The sequence below is a fragment of the Periplaneta americana genome, unplaced genomic scaffold, assembly GCF_040183065.1.
Source record: "Periplaneta americana isolate PAMFEO1 unplaced genomic scaffold, P.americana_PAMFEO1_priV1 scaffold_21, whole genome shotgun sequence".
In the NCBI taxonomy this organism is placed as follows: Eukaryota; Metazoa; Arthropoda; class Insecta; order Blattodea; family Blattidae; genus Periplaneta; species Periplaneta americana.
Genome location: NW_027185502.1, coordinates 193,322 through 205,024, shown reverse-complemented (window position 1 = coordinate 205,024; position 11,703 = coordinate 193,322). Strand labels below are relative to the sequence as shown.

The 11,703-nt window shown below is 34.0% G+C and overlaps 1 protein-coding gene across 6 annotated transcripts in view; it reads left to right on the top strand.

The window, feature by feature from the left end:
• Window positions 1-540: 540 nt before the first annotated feature.
• LOC138693780 (uncharacterized) overlaps window positions 541-11,703 on the top strand; it is a 113,140-nt gene continuing 101,977 nt past the window's right edge. For all 6 annotated transcript variants that reach the window (XM_069817581.1, XM_069817583.1, XM_069817582.1 and 3 more), the window contains exon 1: window positions 541-697. In XM_069817581.1, coding sequence (XP_069673682.1) covers window positions 663-697 — 35 coding nt within the window. In that variant the 5' untranslated portion in view covers window positions 541-662. The remainder of the gene's footprint in view (window positions 698-11,703) is intronic.

Here is an 11,703-nt window from a genome sequence, read left to right as displayed (position 1 = left end):
CAATTATCTCTAGAAACACGATTTGTCTTTTGTTCCAAGGACAAAATGAAATGTCAAAAATGACTTTAAAGATATGCATATCATTTTATTCGTTATTTTCACTATAAAATTATAGTCTTCATTTGTTCTGAGACATTCCCTAGTCCTGTCAGAAAATTTTCATCTAGGAATTAGAATATTTTTCATATATTAATAGTTCCGCCAACACAAAATTGTGGACAGGTTGAGGTTATCAACCTGGCCATCTTCAGAGTGGTATTTATTTATTATTCTATACTTTATTAATTTCTCTTCCTTTATTAGTCTGCATATTTTATGTTTATAACTCTTTAGGTATATTATAAGTATTATATGTAATGTAGAAAGAAAACTGTACATATAACCAAAATGTTTAACTCAGGGAAAGTCAAAACAACACTCATATTTGATAAATCTTTGCTCTTCCAGTAGCTAAACTCCAGCCGTCTACAGCAACAACACTTCCTCCTACTGCTGTGGCAAGTGCGGATTCAAATTTGACAGTGGAAGGCACGACTCCTCGATAAAATCCTAAAGGAGATGACCTTGCAACTGTGACATATACGTTATGGGTTGGAACAAACGTGACAGAGAATTTCACCATCAGTGTGACAGCTGAGAAGAATTCGACTTTTTATCACATAATGCAAATAGCTGCAGAACAAGATTCCCACTATGTGTGAGTATCATTTGTTACCACTGTTGAAACATAGATACCCACATTCTGATGCCTCCAGATGTGGTCTGTGATGTAGTCTGTATAGACCCTCCTGAATTCCGATGTTCTCTAACACATTAATTTTGATAAAATAATTCACTTCATTTAAATACCACATCCGTAAATTGTGGGACAAAGCCGTGCCAGATAACTGATTTTTCCGGATAATTCGAAAATACTTTTATAGGTTATGTAAAGACGCACTTTACTGCACAAACATTTTTTTTCCATGTTGAAATGGAGTAATTTTCATATAGATCATTAAAAATAGTTTTGAAATACATACAATGTTTATTTTTAGTACTGAATAAGGTACTGTACAGTACATTCATCAGTTAATAATTATTGTAATACAGTAATACAAAATAGCGTAAGAATACTAAAAGTTTTCGTAACCTTATGACAATTTTGAGTGGCTGTCATGTGAGTCATGTGACGTGAAGAGCAGTGTAGCCAACATCGCAGCTATGAAGTAGCACTCGATGATTTGAGCATAAGAATATTTTGCTTGCATTTCCCGGAATCCATTGTGCAGCAGCAGCACTTAGCGGTAATAACCATGATACTATCCATCACTCAAATTAAACTTTTACGCACTGTAGGAACAGAGAATTTCACACTTTCGTACTTAGACTCATTCAACACTCCTTCGAAATGGGCAAGTTCAAGTTTTAGATTGAAAGATATTGTCTTCGTGCATTGTTTGCAAGGTCCAAGTGACAGATACCGATTCTACCCTGTACTCCAGGGACATAACGGGCTTTTTTGTCTATGTTTTCACACGTGAACAGTGTAAAGAGTAAACACGATATGCAGCATGTGCGATCTACGAGAACCACTCACATCTTCGTCAGACTCTTCTCTTTCACATGAATGACTTTTTCTTTTTGACCTAGCCAAAAGTGCCATTGTTTTGTATTGCCAGTTATTTGGGTGCCGGATATGAGGGATTTTACTGTACCTAGTTATTAAAACAGTTGTATTCCAAGTAGAATGTTGAGATACAGCACAGTTGCAATTATTCAAGCCAGCCCAATTCTTTCATTCTTTTTTTTTTCTTAACTCATTTCCCGAATAAAAAAAAACAATCACAGAGTGATGTACTAAGTAAGTAATGAAAATCAACTCTGAAGATACGTATTAAAATGTTTAATGTTTTCAGTTGAATTTCAGTTTTAATTTACTTTAGTGTTTTCAGACTGTGATTAAGCACACACTAACGTGAATGTTGAAAGAAAATGAAAAAAAGATCGTGGATTTAATAGAAGTTTAAGTTCAGAAATTGTGAGAATTAAATGATGAGATACCTACTAAAGATAAAAATTGACATTGAGCTCGACATGGAAAGTATCATCATCAGTTCTTACTGTGGATTTGTGGTTGTTGTATCTAAACCTACATTCTTTCCTTGTCCAGTATTTGTAGCTTATTACTACGCTTAAGAATGATACTTCTGTCAATTCAGTCTTTCATAATTGAGTATTTTTCTAAATTCAGTTTTCGAAACCATAAAGCTCGAATGACCAATAAGGAAAATATAGACGTTGTGTAGAGGACTGATCAACCCCTCACTTTAACTCTACAGTAATCGCTGTAAGTTACTGCCACATAGTATAGTCCGGGTCAGCTTACTTAATACGCTAAGGGTGAAACCTAACCATTTTTCCCCCATTACTACATAAGCTAGTGGATTATGGTGATTTTTTTTAGTTTTCAGGTTGAATTTTCTTTTGCCAACTTCATTTCGAAATTCGGTACTGAGAAATACTGCAACTGATAGTGATTTTATAACTGTTATGTTGGCAGCAGTGACACAAGTTGTCAGTAGTTTAAATTCTGAAAATTCAAATTGTTCTAGATTTCTGAGCCCATTACTAATAATTAATTAATTAATATCAGTATTAATATTAATACATAATAGTTATTGTATGTGTTGCTTTGTGTTGTGGTTACAATTTCAAGATTATAGTCAGCTAGGCTAAGTATAAATAAATATAACATATTTCGTGTGATACATGCCCTTGAGTAATCGATAGAAATATCATTTCACATTTTAATTAATTTCTTTCGTGTTTAGATTTTTATTACAGTAATGGAGTAAACATTCTAGGTGAAACAAGCGTTGAGCGGATTCCGCCGATTTTGGAATAGACACCGACGTACTTGAACTGCCAACATAGAAAACAAAAAATCACACTCAATCGCTTTCATCTTCATCTTGACGGGATAATAAAAGCCTAAACTAACCTAACCTAACCTAACCTAAGTGCGTCGGTATCTATTCCAAAATCGGCGGAATCCGCTCAACGCTCGTTTAACCACATTCTAAAGCATACATTTCAAAGTGGCATTCGTTTTCGGAATTCATACTAATCATTTCACGTGATCAAACAAAATACATGTTTAGGTTAGGTCTCGTGGTTCATAAACTGTTTAATCAAAGCAATGAATTTCATGTTGTCAGATAAAATACATTTTAATATTACATCATACACTAATCTACTAACTACTAACATAATGTGCGAGAGGTCCAGAAGAAAAATATAGGCCTACTCTTTCACAAATTATTGAACCTGTTAGAAAACACCTCCACAACATAAAGATGAGATGTTGTTGTTGTTGTTGTTGTGTTTTCTAATGCCAGGCGTTTGACAATAAAGTCATTTGACCTCTTGCACTCCAATATTTTTCAAAGATATTATCATGACCAGCCACAGAAGCACAGATTTTGAGGTGTTCCGAATCCATTTCTTGGTTTGAGTTGCACAATGGACAGTTAGGGGACTGATATATTCCAATTCTATGCAGGTGTTTGGCCAAACAATCATGGCCTATTGCCAATCTAAATGCAGCTACAGACGATTTTCGTGGTAAATCGGGAATTAACTGTGGATTTTGATGCAGAGAGTTCCATTTTTTCCCTTGGGATTGTGTTATCAAATATTGTTTGTTGAAGTCTAAGTATGTAGATTTAATAAATCTTTTCACAGAGTAATACGTAGATTTAGTTACAGGTCTGTAAGTAGCAGTGCTGCCCTTCTTTGCTAAAGCATCCGCATTCTCGTTCCCCAGGATTCCACAATGGGATGGTATCCATTGGAATACAATTCTTTTATTGAGTGATATTAATTGAGAGAGCATTTTAGTTATTTCTGCTGTTTGAGATGAAGATGTGTGTTTAGAGACTATTGATAGAATAGCTGCTTTGGAGTCTGACAATATAACTGCATTTTTAAATTTACTGATGTGGCATAGAAGATTCCAGAGACTTTCATTTATTGCAATGATTTCTCCATCAAAACTTGTTGTTCCATACCCAAGAGATCTATAAAGTGAGAAGAGACAGCACGTAACACCTGCACCGGCACCTTGTTCTCTGGAGATCAAGATCCGTCAGTGTATAAATGAAGCCAGTTTTGTGAAGGGTATCTAATATTAATTGTCTCTAAAGACAATTGTTTTAGTATTTCAGTGTTTACTTCTGATTTCAGTATTTCTTCTGTTAAATTTAGATTATATTCCATATTTAATAGAGTTAAAGGGTTTGGTTTAATTTGTAGGTTTTCTTTTAAATTCGGGATATTGATTTTCTGTTTTAATTCTTGAACAATGGATATGAAACTTTTTTGAGTTTTCAATCTACAGAGAGGACTGTATGAATGCCAATTGTTTCCTGGTAATCTAATAAGTTTTTCATATTGAACTAGTGCTTTTTCTTCTATTGTCATTTTGATGCTGTTAATATTAGTGAGGAATCTCATAGAATCTATTGGAGTTGTTTTGATTCCACCAGTAATGAGTCTGAGAGCTTGGTTTTGAACATATTCCATTTCGTTTATGAAAGGTGAAGTAATTAAAATTTCTCCGCAGTATGTCAGCACTGGCTATATAAACATTTTGTATGTAGTGTTCAAAGTATTCCTAGAGCATCCCCATTTCTTTCCTGCTAGTCTTTTTAGAAGGGAGAATCTTTTACGAGCTTTTTCAGAAATGTATTTCAAATGGTTGCTCCATGTTAACTTACTATTGAAAATAACTCCAAGATATTTGGATTCATAAGTCCTAGGAAGGTGTTGGCCATTGTATTGGATATTGAATTCTCTTTCTTATTTACCAAGTGAAAATATTTGGTAGTTACTTTTGCTTAAATTGAGTGTCATCAAATTTGATGTATTCCATTCATGTAGTTGATTTAGAGCTTTAAAAGCAGAATTTTGAATTTTGTCTCTATGTCTGTAAGATCCGGAAGTCCACAAAACTATATCATCTGCAAATAGTGCTGTTTTCATGTTTGATTCCTCTAATAGGGAGGGTAAGTCATTTATATAAATATTGAATAAAGTTGTGCTGAGGACAGCACCCTGAGGTAGACCTCGATATGTTTGTCTCTAACTAGAAAGTGAGTTATTGAATTTAGTGGCAATGAATCGTTGACTAAGGAATTCTGATATCCATCTGAACATATTGCTAGAGATACCTAATTTCTGGAGTTTTAGTAATAATTTATTTCTCCAGAGTCATATGCTAGCTGAAAGTCAATAAATATTTCTAAGATATCTTCTTTCTTGTTAAAACTGTCTTTTATTTCTTGGCCGAGGCGTATGACTTGTCATTGGTAGAGTGTAGTTGTCGAAAGCCGGCTTGTCTTGGTGATAAAAGATTTTGGGATTCTAAATGCCAAGTTAATCTGTTGGAGATCATGGACTCCATGGTTTTTGCTATCATGCTTAATAGTGCTATGGGTCGATAACTATTAACATCATGAGCAGGTTTCTCTTTTTTGTGAATTGGTACAATGATTGCTTTTTTCCAAGCTGCAGGAATTGAGGTGTTCCATGATAAATTGAAAATGGATAAAAGTACAGACTTGGCTTTTTCCCCCAGATGTTTAAAAAATTCGGAATGAATGTTATCGGGGCCAGGAGATTTCTTGGTTTGAAAATTTGTAAAGCTAGAGTTAATTCTTTGGAAGTAAAATTTTGATGAAATATTTCAGGTTTTGTACTAGTAATATTGTTTTTATTATTTTTATGTAATTCTCTTTTGATAAATTTGTCAGTTTTTTTGGTATTGGGATGTAATCTGTGAGAGTTTGAGTAGTGTTTATTAAATGCGTTTGCTATATCTCTACTATCTGTTAGTGTTTTGTTATTATGAATAATAGGTTGGCTAGTATTTTCCTGTGTATTGGAAATATTCTTCAGAAAGTTATATGTTTTAGTGCTATCGGTTCTGTAATTAATATTTTCAATAAATTTATTGAAACATTTCTTTTTTGCTGTTATGATTGCTTTTTTAAGAATGGCAGTCTTCTTCCTCCAATCTTGAGTATCTTCTGGTGTTTTGCTTTGTTCTGCTTTGGTTCTTGCTTTATCTCTATCTTGTTTCAATAAATTCAGGTTTTCTGTCCAGAATGGGGTGTATTTTTTTGGTTTGCCTCGTGGAATGTGCTTTTTTGCAATTTTAACAGATTCACAGAAATATTTGTTCAATCTATCTGAGTTTGTATTTTCCATTAGTGGTGTGTTGACCTTGAGATGTTCATCGAGTTCTGTTGTAAATAGTTTCCAATTCGCTTTCTTAAAATTCCATGTTGTTTTGTTATTGTAGGGTGCCTGTCTTCGGTTTTGGTGGAGATGGATAGAAGCAATGATGACTTATGGCCAGATCCAGGGTCTTCAATTATTTTTTTCTTGGTTTCGTGATGGATATCTGATGTTACTAGTAATAAGTCTGGATTTGTACCAGAACCACAATAAAGAATGAAAGTAGGGGGATCTTCTTTTCTGTAGACAAGTTCTGCGGTTGTGGTATTTAGGAGGTCCATGATCATTTTTCCAGGTTGGTTTACATTATCGTAGCCCCAAAGTTGGGAGTGGGCGTTAAAGTCACCAATTATGATAGTTTTAGGTTGTATATCAAACAAAGTTAGATCAAGGGGATTATTAGGTGGGTTATAGGCACTGTAGATTTTGAAATGTTGTTGATTTTTCCATACTTCAATTTTTATTAGTTCTAATTTGTCTTGATTAGCCATTTCTTTTATGTTTTGAAAATTTGTAATTAATTTCTTTGATGTACCTGCGAGAATTTCACTACTGATCTGTCTATCTTTGGGTAACAGTTTCATATTAAAACCTTTAAAATTAAAATATTTTAATTGGTCAGCATTAAGGTTTGCTTCTCGAATAAGGAAGATATCTATATTATTATCTGAGAGTATATTGGCTAGTTCAGTCTTCTTGGCTGATGTTATACCGCCAGCATTCCATTGTAAGATGTAAAGATGAGATGTGGTAGGCTAAATAAGCAAGACATCATTATTGTTAATACTATATTATTATTATTATTATTATTATTATTATTATTATTATTATTATAGTACATGGTATTGTGTGATTTTATCCTCTTTTGGTGATATCTAGTATTAGTTGGCAACACTGAAGAGACGGCCAAATTAGTCTTTTAGGATTACTCATACGTGACCATCACTATAGCCACTGTGGACTGGTACTCCGCAAGCAAATAAAAGGACCGTTTAAATTTATTTACAATCATAAAGAAGTTATGGACAAACATTTTTGTGGAAAATATATACCGTATCTTTAAAAAAATGATGTGCGAAATCAACTTAGAGTCTAACTATGTGGACGATAAGAGATGAGACGCTTTGTATGATATTGCTCGCATCCATGTAGCCAAAACATTTTTATATGCATCTCGAGTTTCGTCTTTGTCTCAGCAACACATGGGAGTCATAATATAAATATGTATATAATGTATTGTATTGTATTAGATTAGATTAGATTAGATTAGATTAGATTAGATTAGATTAGATTATCCAATAGAATTACAAGCATGCCTACTAACATACTCATTAGCTAGGACTAATTGTAACAATAGTAACTGCTGCAGTTTTAACTGACATTACAGATCGCTGCGGACTCTTTACTTTATTTAGCTAGCTAGTAGGCAACGTGAATACAAATTAAAATTATAAAACAAAAATGTTTCTAGCCACTACCGTAAGACCCAGGCTCGTGTACGGTGTGGTTTTAGCCAATAATATAACATAAAATTTACAAAGACAGTTTACTGAATACAGTTGGCCTAATTAACTTAATTCAAACCAATAAATAACAAACAAGAGCAAAAAAAAAAGACGACGAAAGAGAAAAAGAGAGAAAAAAACACATTTAATATAAATTAATAATTAGACAGAAGCATGAATATAGTCGACAGAAATACAAAGGTAAAAAATACACACATTTGTTAGTATTATATATCATGAGTAATTTTATAAATTTCTTTTTCAAAAGGTTCAATTTTAAAATATTTCAAATTTGGAAAATGATATGTAATTTTATTATAAAGTCTTGGGTCGAAACTAGCACCATGTTTAAGTGCTGCACTTGTATGACATTTAGGCTCATTTAATAGGAAAGTAGACTTTTGTATTCGAGTATGATATTCATGTTTATTAGATTTATGTTTTATTTGATTTCTGTGGTAGTAAGTTAGTAAACTATATTTATAAATTTCTTCAATAGTTCATTGTTCAACTGTTAATAATTAATAACAAATGCGAGTTCAGAGCTTAAAATTTGTGGCAATAACGAGAAGTCTTTTGTTGAAAGCTATGAAAATTGGGAAGGAACTGGGATGACAGGCACGCGGGAAAACCATATGAATAGTTCTCAGTGGAGTGACAGTCTGTACGCAACCACTGGAAGGTTAAAAAAAAAAAAAAAAACATGTTGAAGACCGTAAATAGAAAGTGAGAAAAGTAAAGTTAGCAATTCGGAAGCATAATTTCAACTTTGGTCCCTTTAGGTCACATTGTTGTGGGCCCTGCTGTACTTATGAATTGTATTTTATTTTAAGGGTTACAAGATGGATGACACACATTTATGTCATTCAGCTGGTTTGCCTCAACTGCTTGTTAAATTTGTCGTTGTTCATAGAACTAGTTAATTTTTTTAAGTGAAAATGTAAGCTTCTTTACAGAAAGGAAGATCATTAATTCAACAAGAAATTTCCCAGCTTTTAATATTGCAGTAAACATAATGCAAAAATAAAGACAATACAGCTCGAAGTGATCATATTATTATATTGTTATTTCAATTAGAACAGGAATATGATAATTATGTCTGCGACCTTGAAGCCCATCTGCGATTACATTGACAGTCCTCTATCCCTTCTGTTTCAATGCTATTAGCGCTTATAGAACAATGAAATGTAGTGTTCAAAAACATAATTTAGCGAAATTTGGAGAAAACAACTTTGCTTATGTATACAGATGATATGGATCTTGTACTGCCACATAAACAAGATCTTTAAAGAGCCTTGAATGCTTTGACAGAATGGGCAGACAAAAATCATTTATGCATTAATGAAAGAAAGACAGTCCAGATGGTCTTTAGAAAAGGAGGCCGACTTGCAAAAGAGGACTCAATAATGTGCTAGTATCAACCACTTGAGATTGTCAACTCCTTCAAGTACATAGGAATCACCCTACAACCAACAACGTCATACTGCATTCTTATACAGGATAGAACTGCAGTAGCAACAAAAGCAATGTTTGAAATAAAGACCATCAAATGCCCACATTGGACACCACCACTGCAAAATTATCCCTATACTGATAATCAGTTACAGACTAGAATTAATTGGTACAGTATAAACTAATTCTCAAAGACCTAGAGGAAATGAAAGCATGTTTCAAGAACCGTGCCCTTCGTATCTCGAAATGTAGGCTACACTTTCCTGGCTGATTTACGAACTGGCAAAGGAAACTTTTCTACTTGAATACCTCAGGATGCGACTCTCACTGCCTGCTACCACCAATTCATCAGACCATCTACTAGAAAGTCACCTAAAAAGAGAAGAGATATGGCCAGACTTCTACTGCACAGGTGATATGATGGATAGAGAATGGACACAACCAAATTAAGATCTACGACACATGCTTACAAGCTTGGCAGTTCATGGTGATCATCACAACATATACAAGACAACCTGTTATTATACACCTGATGGGGTGTGTGTGTGTGTGTGTGTGTGTGTGTGTGTGTGTGTGTGTGTGTGTGTGTGTGTGTGTGTGTGTTGTGTGTTGTGTGTTGTGTGTGTGTGTGTTTTTTTTTTTGTTGTGTTTTGTGTGTTGTGTGTGTGTGTTGTGTTTGTGTGTGTGTGTGTGTGTGTGTTGTGTTTTGTGTGTGTGTGTTTTTTTGTGCGTGTTTTTTTGTGTGCGTGTTTTGTGTGTGTGTTTTTTTTTTTGTTGTGTTTTGTGTGTTGTGTGTGTGTGTTGTGTTTGTGTGTGTGTGTGTGTGTGTGTGTGTTGTGTTTTGTGTGTGTGTGTTTTTTTGTGCGTGTTTTTTTGTGTGCGTGTTTTGTGTGTGTGTTTTTTTCCTTTATGTGAATCACCTTGCGACAGATAACACATAACAAAATGCAGAAATTGGTCTGTTTCTATAAAAGATTATACCAAAGTTAAACACTCAACAATATGCATGTTAGTGTGTTCTTCCTCTTATCAAAAACATAACTTAAAAAATATATAGACTTTCTACTACAAAATACAGAGTCTTTCATAAGTAACGAGTCTATTGAAAAATTAACTGTTTTGGATAATTTTTTGAAATGATGTTCATCCTGACGAGAAAGAACCCTTCCCATGCCGTACAGTCGATTTGAAAACAAACATCCCCTCCCCCTGCCACCAGAGGAAGCTACTTATCCTTGTGTAATGTGCATTTGATGCCAACTTAAAATGACCTGGAGCATGGCCTTCTATATGCCCAGGATAATGGCATACAGCCCTGCCTATATACATTGTTGTGATAGACTGGAATGATAGAACGCCACTCAGCAACTTAATGTTATTGCAGATGAGAAAAATTGCTGCCTGGTTTGAACTTGGAAACATTATCGCTCAAATTAAGCGTTTACTCTGTAGATGAAGTGTTTCCAGGCAGGTGGATCAGCCAAACAAGCTCAATCTGTTGGCCTCCGCGATCACCTGATTTAACTGCCTTGGACTTTTTTTTTCTGGGGATGTCTCAAGGATCTATCTATGCGACTAAGCCACGCACCATTCCTGAATTAGTGGAACGAATTGAACACATGATACAAATGGTTACGCATGACATGCTCACCAGAGTCCATGAAGAGTTGATATGTCGCTTACATTTGTGCATTCAGCGAACGGAAGGGAGTTTGAAAATTGTACACCATAATTTGTGAACAATTGAAACCGGTTTTACATTTATTTGTTTTAATCAAGGTTTAAAACACTAACCATTCTTTCATTTAGTAGCTCTTGCAGCAAGGGGAGGGTGTGTTTGTTTCCACATCGACTGTATGGCATGGGGAAGGGTTTTTTCTCGTGAGGATGAATATCATTTAAAAAAAAATATCCAAAATAATTAATTTTTCAATAGACTCGTTACTTATGAAAGACCCTGTACACTATTAAGTACATAAATAAGATACTGTCATTTCCCATAACTGGAACACAACTATGGTCCATTCAGATTTTGTATTTCATAACATAGTACCTCATTTATCTATATATTTTTCTATACTGTAGTTTGAAGTCAAATCACTGCAGCTATCTACTTCTACAATGTTCTTTGAATAGTTGTATCATGGACCATAGTTGTGTTCCAGGATCATAGTTATGGGAAATGACGGTGCTTAATTTTCCTGCTTTACTCCTGTCCTACAATTTTTAATTCCATTTTTATGAAATAATTTGTAGGCTGTAAGTGCATGTGTAGATGCATTTTCAGATGTTTCAATTTGTCAATTTGGTCAGATATTCAAAGCTAGTTGATGTTGCAAATATTCTATTTCTCTTCTCTCAACATTTGTGAGTTTTTGAATAACTCTACACATAATTCTTCAATAGCATGTTGCTGTGTAATTTCTCTTTATTTATAGCTGCTTATTGTTACTTTACTTAACAT